The sequence below is a fragment of the Chiloscyllium plagiosum genome, unplaced genomic scaffold, assembly GCF_037043375.1.
Source record: "Chiloscyllium plagiosum isolate Xiang-an unplaced genomic scaffold, Cpla_swu_hap1 HiC_scaffold_4, whole genome shotgun sequence".
NCBI lineage: Eukaryota > Metazoa > Chordata > Chondrichthyes > Orectolobiformes > Hemiscylliidae > Chiloscyllium > Chiloscyllium plagiosum.
Window position 1 is genome coordinate 113,813,077 of NW_028270142.1, and position 17,998 is coordinate 113,831,074.

The 17,998-nt window shown below is 38.1% G+C and overlaps 1 protein-coding gene across 2 annotated transcripts in view; it reads right to left on the reverse strand.

The window, feature by feature from the left end:
* LOC122548925 (serine/threonine-protein kinase OSR1) overlaps positions 1-17,998 on the reverse strand; it is a 182,298-nt gene that overhangs the window by 85,432 nt on the left and 78,868 nt on the right. For both annotated transcript variants that reach the window (XM_043687910.2, XM_043687911.2), the window contains exon 5: positions 5,442-5,497. In XM_043687910.2, coding sequence (XP_043543845.1) covers positions 5,442-5,497 — 56 coding nt within the window. The remainder of the gene's footprint in view (positions 1-5,441; positions 5,498-17,998) is intronic.

The following is a 17,998-nucleotide window of genomic DNA, read 5'->3' on the forward strand; positions in this document are numbered from 1 at the left end:
GAAAAATGGTCTATAATAAAAATGTACAGTGTAGAAACCTAGCAGGTCTGGCAGGATTTATGGGGGAGAAAAAGAGTTAATGCTCCGAGTCCCAGAACTCTTTTTCAGAGCTCAAAATGAAAGTAGCTCTCAAGAAATCATATTAGCCTTGAAACATTAACTGTTTCTCTCATCACAAATACTGCCTGACCTGCTGAGTATTTCCAGCACCTGCAGTACACTCAGTCCTCATTGTTCACAAGGAATAGGGTACAGAATTCCTGAGGGTGACAACAAAAACACAATACCGCTGCTATGTGCGAATTTTGAGTATCGTGAAGGACAAAGGAGGATAAAGATGATGGGGTTTGGGCCAACCTCGAAAACGTAGATCAGCACATAACAGTAGTTATCTACTGACTTAAGTAGTTTTGAGAGAACATAGAACATTGCAGCGCAGTACAGGCCCTTCAGCCCTCGACATTGCGCCAACCTGTCGAACCAATCTGAAAGCTCATTGAACTTATTGTTCCATTCTTGTCCATATGTCTTTCCAATGACCATTTAAATGCCCTTAAATTTGGCAAGTCTACTACTGTTGCAGGCAGTGCAATTCATCCCCCTACTACTATGTAAAGAAACTACCTCTGACATATGTCTTATATCTATCACCCCTCAATTTAAAGTTATGACCCCTTGTGGTAACCATCGCCATCTGAGGAAAAAGGCTACCCTATCTAACTCTGATTATCTTATATGTCTCAATTAAGTCACTTCTCAACCTTCTCTCTAATGAAAACAGTCTCAAGTCCCTCAGCCTTTCCTCTAAGACCTTCCCTCCATACCAGGCAACAACTTAGAAATCTCCTCTGAATCCTTTCCACTGTGTGCCTTCTTAACAAGGCTAAAAACATGGGTGGCAACTTTCAAGGATCTAAGTACCTGGACACCGAGATTTCTCTGATCATCTACACTACCAAAAATCTTACTGTTAGCCCAGTACTCTGCATTTCTGTTACTCCTGCCAAAGTGAATCACCTCTCACTTTTCTGCATTAAAAGCTCCATTTACCACCTCAGTCCACCTCTGCAGTTTATCTATGTCTCTCTGTAACCTGCAATATCCTTCATCACTATCCACAACTCTACCAACCTTAGCGTCACTTACAAATTTACTAATCCATCCTACTACGCCCTTATCCAGGTCATTTATAAAAATGACAACAGTGGACCCTAAACAGATCCTTGTGATACCCCACTAGTGACTGAACTCCAGAATGAATATTTCCCATCAATCACCATCTTCTGTCTTCGTTCAAGTAGCCAATTTCTGATCCAAACCACTAAATCACCAGCAATCCCATGTCTCAGTATTTTGTGCAATCGCCTACTGTGAAGAATGCCTTACTGAAATCCATGTACACCAAAACAACCGCTTTACCCTCATCCACCTGTATGGTCACTTTCTCAAAAAACTCAGTAAGGCGTGAGAGGCACGACCTACCCTTTATGAAACAGTCTTGACTATCCATGATCAACTTATTAACTTTGGCTTTTCTCTGACAGAGTTTGTGATTGGATGAACAATTCCACAGCAAATTTCAAATTCATTTAAAAACAAAATACTACTGATGAAATTTGAATCAAACACAGAATGCTAGAGAAACTCAGCAAGTCTGGCAGCGTCTGTGGAGCGAGGAAGAGAGTTAAACAGGAGCGGCACAGTGGTTCAGTGGTTAGCACTGCTGCCTCACAGCGCCACGGACCTGGGTTTAATTCCCATCTTGGGTGATTGTCTGTGTGGAGTTTGCACATTCTGCCTGTGTTGGTTTCCTCTGGGTGCTCCGGTTTCCTGCCACAATCCAAAGATGTGCAGGTCAGGTGAATTGGCCATGCTAAATTGCCAACTGTGTAAGGTGCATTAGTCAGGGGTAAGTGTGGGGAAATGAATCTGGGTGGGTTACTCTTCGGAGGGTCAGCGTGGATTTCTTGGGCTGAAGGGCTGGTTTCCTCACTGTAGGGAATTTAATCTAAAAGTTTCAAGTTGCTATGCCTCTTTAAGGTTTTAGTTTTCCAGCATCCTCTACTTGTTTCAGAACCACCTGTGCCTTGGACAAAGTCCAGCAGGCTCATGCACAACCCCTATGGGTCACATTCTGACCCCTGGTCGGACTGTTGGACAGGCAATGTTAGAGGAAAAGTTTGCTAAAAATACATGATATAAAATGAAAACTACAGAGATGCTATAATGGGGAATCTTAAATTATCTTGCATACTAGGCTGGTAATATTGTAAACAGCAGAGACAGGTAGAATTTGCTGAGCATGTTTGGGTGAATCTTTTAGGTTGGTGTGTTTGTAGTCCACCAAGAAAGGAGATACTGATGGGTGTGATTTCATAGTACAAGTCAAGTGGATCACATGCCAGTAGGGGAATGGGATTTGCAATTATTGGAGTTTAGGCTAGCTGTGGAGAAAGGACAGTAATTAATGGAGTAAAAATAATTGGGAAATACAATTTTAATGGTGAGAATTCATCTACGCCCTCTAAATTAGAACTCAAGATTGACTGGCAGAACTGTAATCGAACAATGGCCTATCCTTAAAAAAAAAGTCCGTTCAGAATTTGAAAGGAGAAAAATAAAGCATCAAACTAACATTGCAAATGGGCCCAACAACTAAACCTGATAATGTGCTATGCTTAAAATTTAACTCATTTTAATTAACCAGCATTGTATAATAGAAGTATTTTCAAATTGCAGCACACTGTTTGGGAAATTAAAAGGAAATGCAATAAAAAAGCTTTATTAAAATAAAAGTTAATCTGTAGTTGCTTGTTACTTACTGTAATACAGACTGACTAAATTACAGTTCTATGTAGCAATTAATCTCATATGTATAAGATCCCTCACAATGATGTTGAGAAGTATAACTGCACTGGGAGACCAGAAATTTAATTAAATGATATGTAATGTACTGACAGTTGCTGCCAAAATAGGTGAATGGCAGTGCTGTACATTCAAATAATACAAGTAGGAAACCAAATAGGCAAAGCTGATTCTGCCTTTAGAGGGATGTCAATGCGTTTGAAGGCCACGAGCAGTATGGCTTGTGTTATTATCAATACATTGAATGACAATTAATCTCCAAAAACATCATTCTTTTGATCTAATTTAATCCTAACAATGCATTAAAAAGCCTGACCTAACATTGGGCTTCCACAACATTAAGTCAAATACACACATGCACATATTCTTCTACCTCAGTAAGCAATATAGCACATGGTTTTTCCACATTCAGGTGAGACAAAAAGTGTAATAGAAAATGTTGCAAACAGAGCTAAATTGGTATTTGAAATAGAAAACATTTTAACATTTTCTGTTTGTTCAGGCTAGATCACACTGCATGAGTGCTCAATGGCAAAGTGAACATTAAAACAAAAAACTTGGTTTTCTCCAACAATGTACAAATCCAAAGCAGTCAATATTCAAGATATTAATTGTTGATGCAACATACACGGGTCCCACAGAATATATAAAACAGGCTTAAAATATCTGCCCTGAATTAAATGCAAAATAGTGAATAAATGCAAGTATATCTCAACAGTAACCAAAACTCTAAGAGGAGGAAGCTATAGAGATGTACAGCAGACCCTTCGGTCCAACCAGTCCATGCCAACCAGATATCCCAACCCAAACTAGTCCCACCTGCCAGCACCCGGCCCATATCCCTCCAAACCCTTCCTATTCATATACCCTTCCAAATGCCTTTTAAATGTTGCAATTGTACCAGCCTCCACCACTTCCTCCGGCAGCCCATTCCATACCCGTACCTTGACTGGAAAAAGTTGAATACTCTGTGAAAAAGTTGCCCCTTAGGTCTCTTATATCTTTCCCCTCTCACCCTCACCCTATGCCCTCTACTTCTGGACTCCCCCTCCAGGGAAAAGACTTTCCCTATTTATCCCTATCCCTCTTTCCCTACCCATGCCACTCAATTTTGTAAACCTCCAAGGTCACCCCTCAGCCTCCGCCTGGGAAAACAGCCTCAGCCTGTTCAGCCTCTCCTTATAGCTCAGATCCTCTAACCCTGGCAACATTCTTGTAAATCTTTTCTGAACTCTTTCAAGTTTCACAACATCTTTCCAATAGGAAGGAGACCAGAATTGCACGCAATATTCCAATAGTGGCCTAACCAATGTCCTGTACAGCCGCAAGTCCTGAATGAATGATCATCTTGGCCTCTCAGGAGATCAATGTAACTAAGGATGTCAGTCTAAACCCAATTTAGTTCATTCCACAATAATCTCACAACTTAAACACATGTGATGTGAATTAAAATTGTGGCTTCTTTGCAAATTTTTGTTATTTTTCTGTGGAAGAGTCAGAGTTTTCAGCTGTAGCCATAAGTTATTCTTCATTTGTAGAGGAATTTGACTGCAAGCATTCTTCAACATTGAGAATTTAAGTTAGGGAATATTTTCAATAAGGATAAATAACACAGCAAACATTCTAAGCAAGTTGAGCCTCAAGGATGCATCAAGAACGCAAAAGTCCTGAATGCACAGGAGGCATTGTCTTCAGATAGCTATTGGCTATGCTTAACCCAAGGAAGCAGATTCTAATTATATTAATTCAACACCTTTTCAAAAGGAGGTTCAGATAGGTTCAAAATAGGTTCAAACGAAGGCAACTTCAGTCGATTTGACTTCCTCGTAAAATACCCACACCATCACCTCAAAAATCTTCAATAAGTCAAATGGCATTCAATATCCATATTATTTGGGATTGTGGATAAAAGACATACTTTCAAATCTCTAATTGCATGGCATCACCTCCTGCCAGAGCAGGAACCGGCCAGTGCTCCATTGAACTTATGAATGAGATAGTGACTTAGGGCATTGCTGCTCATCCATGGAGAAATGCTGGTCTTTGGTTCAGTGTAGAAACTCGGAGTAGAAGCTCTCACCTGACAACTCATAGGCTCTCAGGAGCACTGATTCCCACAATATGCCCTGCTATACATTACCAAATGGACACACAAAATGTCAATTTTGTTCTGATGAAAGGTCATCAACATAAAATATTATTAACACATTTTCTCCACAAGTGCTGCCTGACCCAATGAGTTTTCAGCTTTTTGTGTTCTCACTGTGTGAGATGCTAATTGAGCAGATATAGGGTTACAAACTACAAACATCGTACAATGTTATTTAAGTAACGGAGTTCAAAATATAACAAATGCTTCAGTTAGAGCTCCATTTATAGATGAACTATTCTACTATCAAAAGCATGCTCAACTCCAGGTATGTACATGCACATATCATTGACATTTCCTTAAATTTGCCACAAAATCAAATCCAAGGTCAAGCTTTTTACCTTTTTGTAATATCCATAGCAGTTATTTCACCACTAGCTATTTGATGCACCAAAAATTCATAATTCTTCATTAACTCGTAAATTACCTGCAATTTGTACTGAGCCTTCCTCCCCGAGAAGAATGTTCCCTGCCTTCAAGTCTCTGCAATATAAGTAAAGAAATTCAGTTGTGCAGCCGAAAATAAAACAAAAGTACTCAAAACATCAGCTGTCAATGGAAAATTTTGGTTAAAAAGTGGCCTGAAACAAAAAAGGTGCAGCTCAACTAACTAATGCCATCACCACTCTATGACCCATTCCAATTTACTGAAAAATATCTCCAAGGTAAATACCACATTAAATCATGTATATTATTCTTGCTATACAAAAGTTAATTGAAAGGAAAGCATGACAATAAATTAGGTTGTAAGTTTGCTCGCTGAGCTGTTAAATTTGTTCGCAGACGTTTCATCACTATGCTAGGTAACATCATCAGTGAACCTCCGATGAAGCGGTGGTGTTCTGTCCCGCTTGCTATTTATCTATCTTGGTCTGTTGTGGTGGGTGATAGCACTTCCAGTTCTTTTTCTGAGAGGTTGGTAAATGGGGTCCAAATTGATAAGTTTGTTAATGGAGTTCCAGTTTGAATGCCAGTTCTCTAGGAATTCCCGTGCATGTCTTTGTTTAGCCTGTCCTCGGATGGACGTATTGTACCAGTTAAACTGATGTCCTTCTTCATCTATGTGTATGGATACCAGTGATAGTTGGGGCACATGTATACTAATGGCTAGTTTCCTACCTGTCTAGCCAATGTAATGTTTGTTGCTGTCCTTGCAGAGTATTTTGTATATGATGTTCCTTCTACTGGTTGTTAGTACGGAGTCCTATAGATTCAACAGGAGATATTTCAGTGTGGTGGCAGGTTTGTGGGCTACCATGACGCCTAGGGGCCGGAATGATCTGGTCATCATCTCCTAAATGTCTTTAACATAAGGCGGTGTGGCTAGAATCGCTGGGCGTGTTGTGTCTTATCGTTTAGGTCTGTTAAGTAGGAATTGGTGGACTGTGCTTATTGGTACCCATTGTCCTTAATACGTTGTATAGGTCATAGAGTCATAGAGATGTACAGCATAGAAACAGACCCTTCGGTCCAACTTGTCCATGCTGACCAGATATCCCAACACAATCTAGTCCCACCTGCCAGCACCAAGACCACCTGCCAGCATCCCTCCAAACCCTTCCTATTCATATATCCATCAGGATGCCTTTTAAATGTTGCAACTGTACTAGCCTCCACTACTTCCTCTGGCAGCTCATTCCATACAAGTACCACCCGCTGACTGAAAATGTTGCCTCTTAGGTCTCTTTTACATCTTTCCCCTCTCACACTAAACCTATGCCCTCTAGATCAAGGACATGCAGGTCCTGGGCCTCCTCCACTGCCAAACCGTTACCAACCAACGCCTGGAGGAGAAACACCTCATATTCTGCCTTGGGACCCTCCAACCACATGGGATAAATGTGGATTTCAACAGTTCCTCATTTCCCCTCCTCCATTATCCCAGTTCCAGCCTCCAACTCGGCACCGCCCTCGAGACCTATCCATCACTGCTCCCTCTGACCTATCACCTTCTCCCTCACCTTCATCCACCTACCTCCCCCCACAACCCCACGCCCCCTCCCATTTATCTCTCAGCCCCAACCCCCAAGCCTCATACCTGACAAAGGGCTTATGCCTGAAACATCGATTCTCCAGCTCCTCTGATGCTGCCTGACCTGTTGTGCTTTTCCAGCACCACACTCTTGGTGCAAATAATCCTTTTTCATAGCTTCATCAAGCTGACACCTCATTTTATAATTATGCCAGGTATTAGCCAAATGCATCTTTGCTGAACTGCTTCCAATACAATAGCATCCATCCTTACATAACGAGACCAAAATTAAATATAGCATGGTAGATATGATCCCAATAATGCCTTATTTCATTAATGCTAGATTTCTGTTTTTTCCTCTCTACCCCTAGCAATAAATGCCAATTTGTCTGCCATTTACCTGCCTAATTACTTGACAGATCTGTATACCAACGTTTTGTGTGAGCACATACAAAGACATCCATTTTATTCTGTCAACAACCATGTCCCAACCTCCCAACATTCAAAGAATATTCTTTTTTTTTAAGATACCAAAAAAGGACAAACTTAAAATTTTCCCATTTCATATATCAACTTATTTGACCACTCAGTTGATGGAAGACTGCCACCTCAATAAAGTGATGGGGCAGCATGGTGGCTCAGTGGTTAGCACTGCTACCTCACAGCACCAGGAACCTAGGTTCAATTCCCATCTTGGGCGACTGTGTCGAGTTTGTGAAAACTCCCAGTGTCTGTGTGGGTTTCCTCCCACAATCCAAAGATGTGCATATTAGGTGAATAGGCTATGCTAAATTGCCCATAGTGTTAGGTGCATAAGTCAGGAGTAAATATAGGGTAGGGGAATGGGTCTGGGTGGGTTGCTCTTCAGAGGTGGACTTGTTGGGCCAAATGGCCTGTTTCCATACTGTAGGGAATCTAAATCATAACAGTTTATACTTTGGTGATTAACTACATTGAACATCTGGTGTAATTCTGCAGCTCCACTTTGGCATGACAGTCCCTACCATGGTACTGTACAATTCAACTTTCTCTTTGGGCCCTCTTCTTAGTCAATTGACCTTTTTGTTCCTGTACATTTCTCCCAATGTCCTTCGGTACACTCAGCCTCCAGGAGTCATTATCTTCATACATCACTTGTAGGTGCCCTTGTACCGAAAGGATTCATGCCAAGGTGATCATGATCCAGTTGCCAGTTTACAGTACATATGGTCTTGGCTTACAGCATTATCCATCTATCAATGTTGTGAGCCAGTGTAGACATGGTTGACAAAGCAATGTGCACATGCTGATGAAATTACTTCAGGATCTGGCAGTTGGAAACACTGCCCAAGAGTTGCAGAGAATATATTGAAAACAAAAGGTGAAAAGCATTGAGCTATTTCTGCTGCCGAATGTATGCAATCTAGGTCTTGTGACTGTAGAGGATAACAGATTGCAAGGTTTGTAGACTTGCCGTCTGGAGTTCACTCAGGTCCCTATAATTTCACATTTACTCTGCTTGACTGATGACCGTTTTGATATCAAACTCTTTACAGTTTGCATATAAAAGTTCAGTAGATAATAGGAAAGGCAAATGGAGCATTATTTCAAAAGGAACGAGATAATATAAAAGTAGTGAGGTCTAGCTTACACTACACAATACACTAGTTTGACTACAACTGAAATACCATGAACCACTTTGGGTCTCATATGGGAAAGAAAAAATGGCATTAGAGTCCTTATGGAGAAGGTTCATTAGGCTAATTACAAGTATGGAAGGACTATTTTATGGAGAGATGTCAAGTACAGGTTGTTTTGCTGTAATACACCTTTCATTAATACTAATTCACTAAAACATGATTGATGAATTGGGGACACTATTTCTAAAGTACAAAGTTTTAAAGTGTGTATCGGTTGTAATGAAATTCCAGCCCCATTAGTTTAAATGGTACCGCTATTACACAATTTTGTTATAACAGGATTGCATGAGAACGGAACTCCCGTGTTATAGCAGAACTGACTAAGTTAGGCCTGTACACATTGGAATTTAGAAGACTGTCATTGAACCAGAGAAAATTCTTAGGGGACTTGACACTTAGAATGCAGAACAATTATTTCTCCAGCAGGAGACTCTAGGAGCAGAAAGCATAATCTCAGAATGCGAGGTCACACATTTAGACAGAGATAAAGAAGAATTTATTCCTTCAGAGGTTCGTGAATCTGTAGTTTAAAAAATTGCAGAGTGCTGTTGAGGCTCAGTTATTGTACGTTCAAGGAAAAGATTTTTTTTAGCAGTAAAGGAGACAAGAGTTGAGGAAAAGGCAGGAAAGTGGAGGGTCGAGGATCATCAGGTTAGCCATGATTTCATTGAACAACAGCAAACTTAATGGCCTACTTCGGTTCCTATGTCTTATAATTATTGAATTCTGTGGCACTCCTATAGCTATTTTTATGTTGACCTGAAAATGACTAACTTATTCACACTGGTTCTTCCTCTGTTCATGCTAATGCATTCCCTAACACCATGTGCTCTCATTTCGTATAGTAACCATTCATGTGGTACCTCATCAAATGTCTTTTGTAAATTCAATTACTCTACATCGTGGGACAATGTTCAAATGAAGACTAAAATCAGTGATGAAAATACCTTACTTTACTCAGCAACTGCAAGTAGCACAAATTTGAAGCGGCAATAGAATCCCAAAATACAGTTCTTAGAAAAGCCCCTTTATGCATAGTTCTCACGTTTATTAAAATTCAATTTCTATGGTGTTACATTTCTTATCTATAATACACAAAGGTTCGAGGGGCTTCTGTCCTAGGAGACAGATGAGTTAACATGCTAACTGCTGGCTGCTACTTCTGATGGAATTAAGAGCATTTGTCCAGTCTGCTTGCATAATTAAGAGGTGTTAGTCCTTTTGTCTGTTAAGTTAGTAAATATTAGTACAAATACTAGGCCTATATACTCTAAATAAATTAGCAATTGTACTTAAAAGAATAAAAGGATATTAAACTGATTACTACAGATGGATCGAGACTGGTTTACTATTTGCCCATGGGACTTTTATTCATTAATGCAATTTCATTTAAGAGATGTTTTGACAGTTAGTTTCTTAAAGGGACAACAGCCCAGTTAAAAGGCATTTAACAAGTACATACTAATTAGGGAAACTGTTTGGTGTTCTGTAATCTATTCAGGTCCAGGAGATGGTTGATAAGGGCTGATGAATATTCTAACATTTCGTGGAGATATGATGGCGAGAATGGTATTATTCTTTATGCTACACTTATTCAGAAGGTACTGAGGGCTGGTAAGGTGTGAAAATGCAGTAATGGAATTGACAGGGTTGTATCGATTAGAAAAAATGGTTTTAAATTTGATCTTATGATAGTAAAATATACTATAGAACCACGATTTTATGAATAAAATGAAAGAAAATGTTATAGTAGGGAGTTACGAATGAATGAAACGGGAATGCATTGTTCGCTTGTGAGTGGGCTGGTAGCGGAGTTATGAATAGACATAAAATGCTTGTAAGTGGGAAACGTAAAGTACTTGTGAGTGAGTTACTGAGGGAATCTAGAATACAATATCTCACAATGTCTTCTGGTTATCCTTACTTCATCTTGCTCGGTATAATCCTCAAAGAATTTTAAAATTTCCCTTCAACTGCTGATTCTGCCTAATTGTATTATGATTCCTAAATGTCCTGCTACTAATAACTTCATGAGCTTGTCTTGCTTCTTAATGTACATCTCAGAAGTAATGAATTTATTAGTTAGTTATTGAAGCACAAATCAATTTCTGAACAAATGGTTAATTAGTACTTGAAGGCAAATGTTATAAGGGACATCAAATAGTAAGAGATTAGTACAATTGCATGTATAAAGAATAAAAAGTCAAACATAGTGCTTTATAATTCAATTCTCAAGTTAAGAAACACTTTGGTTTTTAACACTCGGATCCTGGCACTAAAACATACCATCACACAACTTGGCAGCAGCAATGTACAATTTAATTCTCCAGTTACTGCACAGTTTGGATAAATTGCAATCCATATCTTCCAATTAAGCCATCAGATGAAATGTTCACTGGTCCTTATGATCTCAAGAGCAACTAGGGTTGGGCAATAAATGCTGGCCCAGCCACCAACACCACATCCCACAGTGAATGCACAAAAGTATGGTTGGGTGTGTACTTCAACATTCTTCTGGACATAATGGAGTTGACGTGTAATCTTAAGAACCAATTATTAATCGCAAGCAGTCAGAGCTATACAGTAAGAAACGAGACAAGCTAAGAGCTCCTCAGTCTTTTGCAAAGTTTTCCAAGTTTTTTTTGTAACAAAAAGGAAAAAATTTAGCTCATTTTTAAGAATAAGGTTTTAAACTTCACTGATATTTAGATATATCTCCTTTAAAAATTATGGTTCCCAAAATGATGTCCTGGAATTAATTCTCGAGGGTCTGCAAAATAATGTGAAATGAAAAGAGAGCGCAGATTGCAGCACCACAAACACTGCACAGAATGGGCTGCCTATTTCATCGAGGAGGAGAGCAAACAAGGTTAGACCGACTGCATTAAGCAGCAGGCACACCCCTCTCACTGACAGATGGAAGTGAAAACTGGTTTCCTTAAATCCATATTATTAAATTTGTGTGCATCACCTCCATATGGAGAATATTTTACTCTTGATGGAAACCATTGATTACTAATTCATTTGAAAATGGACCCCTTCAATTAAAAAAGATTGAGAACCATTCCTCTGAATCACTTCAATGAAATTATTAAAAGTCTGTTCTGAAGCAGCTGGAGAGCTATAATGGTAGTGCCACTGGTCAGAGACACTTGGCTTTGCTCATTATTGAGCAATTGCATACAAGTATCTCTTAAAAATATAAACTCTACAAACTATCGTCACACAAACATCCTGGTACAGGGAAGTTTTACTAATACATTTATCATTGCTGACAAAACCAAATTTAATCTGAAAACCAGAGTTTTTTTTAAAAAGAATGGGCCATGTTTTAAAAGATTTTGTTAAACCATAATCAAACTTATCGGATAATTCAGCTAGGTTCCAGATTTAACCATTTAATTATTTGCACACTGATTTATTCCTGTACTCCAAGTCTTTTTGACCCCATCGAAGCATCAGACCTGAAATACGGTACAACCTCAATCCTGAGGATGTGGATCTTGAGTGTATTACAATTATAACCTAGACTTTTGCATTATAATTCCTAGAATTAAAGTTCCAATAAATATGCACTCCTAAAAGTATAACCTGGATTGGGATTTTTACCAGTGGATATTTAATAGCTCTGGATGGTATCAATGATACTGCGTCAGTACATGCTCAGTTACAATTATGCTTTATTTGCAGCTGACAATTGAGACATTGTATTTCACACAATTCTTTCCATTTGTTCCTTTGAACATCTGCGCAGCTCTCATAAAGCCAACTCTGCAAATTAAGGCCTTCCAAACAAAATCAACTTCAGATTCCATCCCATTCCTCCTTTCAGGTAGTGTAAACTACTTTGAGGGACTGCTATCTACAATATTTTCATTAATTTCAAATAAAGATTGTAACTAAGCCAATTATATATCAGGCATGATGTGCTTTTTCTCCTGTCTCAGCCTTCCTTTACACGTGTACCAACCTTTATCGACCAAACTCTGTAGTTGCACCCACTCAGCCTCATGTAGCACACTATCTTCCACCATTTTGAAACCAGCTTCCAAACTTCCCCACCATGATTCCATGCTTGTTAACATGTAAATTTAAAGATAGTTAAAAAATAAAATAAGGACAAACAGTATTAAAAATTAAATTGGATTCAAAAATTAAAACAGAGGTCTTGAAGCAACAGGGCAAGAACTGAGGCACTGAACTTGAAATGTTAACTGTTTTTCTCTCTCCACAGGTACTGCCAGACCTGTTGAGTTTGCCCAGTATTTTGTTTTTCTTAGTCTGCAGCTTTTTTTAAATTTTAATAAAGTTACTACCATGTATATAAAATTCTTCCGAAACCAGTATATTAGAAGTTTAACAGAGATTCACTCCTGGAACTAGTGCCAGATGAATTCTTCAGTTAAATAATTAAAGTAGGAGAACATCTTTGCAACAGTGACCACAATAAGCTTAAAGATAACGATAGTGAAAAACATAATTGATACAGAGGCTTTGACAGGAGCATTGTGGAACAGAGTAACACAAGAATACTAGATTAGATTACCAGAGCTTAGAAAAGGACATGTGTTTCAAAGCAGGAAGTAAGATAGTGGTAGAGAGGTATGTGAAAGGAATTTAGAGCTTGGCGCTGAGGCAACTTCTGGACCCTTACCAATGATGGACAGTAACAAATGGCCAGGTTTTGAATTGGAGGAATGCTGACAAGTTCTGAACAGGAGTTGGCAAAACAAAATGAACAATAATGGCAAATGATCATAAAAGAAAAATGGAAAATGTTTAAAATGATATTCAAAGCCCAAGAAAAATGTTTAAGCAGCACAAAGACATCATGATCTATAGAAAAAAAATTAGAATAAGGAAAGAGATACAAAACGACATGGAGTGGGGGGAGAACACAAGGGAGAAAGCAGAGATTAGACAAGTGTTTAAAAGAACAAAGAACTATGAAAATTATCAATGTATGCAAGAAAAATTATAGTCTACAGCAACGTGATCAAAAAGGAGTCAGAAAAGGATTAGAGCTGCTAACGGGTAAGCAGGCAGTTCAAAAAATGATCAGCTTGCTCCAATATTTACCAGGGAGACAAGGAGGATAATCACAAGTATAATAAAAACAGGAGAAATAATAATGATCCTTTAAAGTTGCTAAAAGCCATGGATTGGACAGATTGCTTTAAAGCAATCAAATACAATCTGGGGAAGAGATACAAGTAGTATAGCACATATTTCACCACTGATTAGGCAAAGGTGAAATGAAAACTGGAAAGTAGCTACCATTAATATATATATTTAAGAAAGAACACAAAACATGTTAAGCAACAGTTTTCTGAACATTAGAAATAGTGAAATGTTATAGAATCCTTAAGAGGGGAAAAAAATTCAAATTCAAACTTATATGAATAGTCAGTACAGATTTGAAATGGGAAAGACTTGCTTGACCAAAGGCATTGAACTTTTTGAAGTTAGCAGGCAAGGATAATGAATAGATGTAATTATAAAGATTTCCAAAAGGCCTTCAGTACTATTCTCACACAAGGTCATCCAAAGGCCAACAAGCAAAATAGACAGTGACTGGCTGAAAGACAGACAGCAGAGATAAGTAATCATGGTTTTCTGCTTAGAATGGCAGAAGGTGGAAAGGGAGACCCCACAAGAATCCGAGATGGGAGTACTTTTGTTTACAAATATACACACATTACTACTTTGGATTCAAAAACTTGCGATCATAATCAAGTCCAACTTTGGTCGTTTGTGCTCATGACACAGAAGAGAGGCAGTGCATTGAGATGGTCAGAACAAATAACAGACAGACCATAGTCTGTGCTGCAAAGGAATCAAACAGATTATAAAAAGATTAATAAGTTGCAGAATGAGAATAAAATTAGCAAATAAATTTCAATGCACACGTGAGGCATCACATTTTAGTAATAAAAATAAGGTCACATGTTGCTTAAGGGTTATGCTGATAGAGGCTCCTATTTCCTTATCCACAAGGAAAAGGAAGACACGACAAAGAGAAAGAGAGAAGAAATGCAGGATGGACTGCTTGGGTGGAATGTTCACACATATTCTATAAAAACCTACATAAAGTGATGTAACGGGGACCTCTGTCTGCACAGTTCACAAAAAGGGTTGACCCAAGACTTTTCAACTGCAATAATTCTGATTCTCTACTTGGTCCACATTATCAAACATATAATCCTGCTGGGAACATTAGTGCTCAAGCAATGTTTGTGGCCAACATCACCACTAGGTGGAGGACTGCACCCACATGTGCAAAATTGGTGCGCGACTCGGCAATTATCTGAAAACATTAGGAACTTCATGCCACTTTACATAGTTTTATGGTGGCATTTGTATATGATACAAATGTCACCATAAAGCTATGTATCATATACAAATGTCCTTCTCCTTCCCTCTCTCTGCATTGCAGTAAACAAAAAGGAGACAAAAGTACAAGTTATACATCCTTAACTTACAGCCTTTGGACAGGGACTTTACAGGATCCGAAAAGACGCTAGGGTGTGTGTTAGCGTCAGCACAGGAGAGTGTTATACTATTTTTTTTCTATTCCAGCTCCCCCTGCTATCTTAGAGGAGCTGACTTAATAAAGAGAATTACAATGAAATGAGAATAGAGTTAGGTGAACTGGACAGGGTAGATAGAGGAGAAGAAAAGACAGTAAGCAAGCAATGGCAGCCATTTAAGGAAGTAACTCACAACTCTAAGCAAAATATATCCCAGTAAAGTGGAAGGATTCCAAGACTGAGGTGAATCAACCATGGCTAACCAAGGTTATTAAGGGAAGTATAAAAGTTAAAAGAAAAAGCATCTAAGGAGGCAAAAGTCAGTGCTAGGCCAGAATGCGATAAATTCAGAATTCACCAAGGGAGGATTAAAAAGATAATAATGAAGAAAATAAACCGCGAAGGCAAACTAACAAAGAATATAAAAACCAACAAAACAACATTCTTTAAATACAAAAAAAAGTGAGGGGTCAAATTGAACACAGGGATTTCAGAAAATGAATTTGGGGAAATAGTTTTGGGAAACAAAGAGATAGCAGAAGAGTTAAACATATACTTTGTATCAATCTTTATGCTAGAAGGTATTTTTAATAACCTGTTAATATTCAAGAATAACGGGCAGGAACTAAACACCATCACAATCGCTAGAGACATAGATGATGTTAAAGACAGATGTAACCTAGCCTGATGACTTACATTCTCGATTTACCCTAGGATTATAATTTATATTATCAATGGAATTTACAACTCGCTTTCTCAGTATAGCTGACTTTAGGTTTAAGAATAAACAAACACTCTGGTTTTCCCAAAAAAAACACGTAATGTCAATAATTTTCATCAACTCTGAATTTGCAAGATAAATACAGGTTAAACCAAACCTCCACTGGTTTGAACTGGATTTACACAAAATTTCCAAAGCAGCTGTCCTGTTTTTCCACATTTACAACTTTAATTTCTGAAATAAAGTTATATTACAAAACATGTAGGCCATAAACTAAACATGTGCTACTCCAATCAAGCAATTGGCGCACATGTTTCACTGCTCAACTTCAAAGCCTTAGAAAATCAGTTAGGTCCCTTTAACTTCACTTACAAAGAAACAACGAATTTTAAAAACTCTTCTTCACAACTCATCCTGTGTAAACTGACCAATCTTCAGCATTATCATAGGTATATCATTATTCTAATAATTGGATGGCCAGCTGTCGACACTACACTTTTAACATATTTAAGCACTGTTTTCACATAGTTAAAAATCACACAACATCAGGTTATAGTCACACAACCACCTGATGAAGGAGCAGTGCTCCGAAAGCTAGTGTGCTTCCAATTAAACCTGTTGGACTATTGCCTGGTGTTGTGTGATTTTTAAATTTTGTACACCCCAGTCCAACACTGGCATCTCCAAATCATGTTTTCACATAAGTTGCTTCTTTGCATTTTTCACCACTTTCAAAAGAATAGTGTAAGTTATCTTAATATTCTTGACACAAGGAAAGGAAGAGTTGGAAATAGAAGGCTAATTTATATCACCATGTTAAATTCACACAGATTCTAAATATGCACCACTTATACGTGACTAAGAATGACTCAAACTTCAGAAATGTTGACAGGCCAGGACAGATTTCTGTACATCAGGCTGAACAAACTGTAGATTCCTGTTACAACTAAGTTAGTTCGGATTTGTTTGGCATTTACAACTTCCAAGAATGATCAAATTACATAAATAATGGGCAGGTGAAAGTCATTACATGAGAAAATTTGATTCCTTGGTGCAGATGGCTTATAGAAAGAAAAGGAATGTGGAATGCTGCCTTGAGGAATTTGGATGCTAATTATATATAGAATAAAAGGACACTCAAAACTGAGCAACTGGTTTATGTAATTTATATAAATTGTGGATATTCAGGGGAGGGTTACGAGATGGAACCTAATCAAGACCTTTAGATAATTTGAAAACAAATGCAATTATTCATTTCTCCATCACCAAATGAAGCTGGAATAGAACCAGTATTCCCTGAATATATCTCAGGACTAAAATATTAATAACATTTCAAATTCCTAACATTGCAGGCAAGCTTTTGCCCTGACTAAAATAAAATGGTGAGGCACCTGCAAACCAATAGCAGTATTTTTTACAATTTACCCTCTTATATTGTTAGACGTAAAAACATTCACTATGTCTTCTTTAATCGTCTGTTCCAATGAAATATACACAGTATTTTTGGTTTTCACCTAACAGTTATCCCTTGTTTCTAATATTAATGCAAAGGTTGGAAGGTTGGAAGGGAAAACAGTAAATAAATAAGGAGATTACTTTAAAAGTGGAGATAACACTACTACGGTAAAGGAATATTCCTGTGAAGGGAGAGGTAGGAAAAATAAATAAGGATCTTGAGTTCCCTGGATGACAGAATCCAAACCTTAAAGAAAAAATACTATTATAATAGAAGTCAAGTTGATAATACAGCAGAGAACCACAGTGAATATAGAAGATTCAAAGGATAACTGAAAAAGTAAAGAGAACGAGAACAGACTAACAGGAACATAAGGGAATCCAAAGTTTTTCAATGGCGTCAAAGCAGCAGCAGGGCTAATGAGGGACTAAAAAAATGGATTTTTTGCGTGGAAGTTTAAGGTAGTTAAGGTATTAAATAAATACTTTACATAGATCTTTACCAAGAAAAACTATATGGTAGAGGTCATGGTAAAAGAGGTAACAGTTCAGTTATTTGAAAGTAAGGAGTGTCCTCAGCATATTCTGTCTGTATTTAAAGTAGATAAAACACCAGGTCCTGATCAG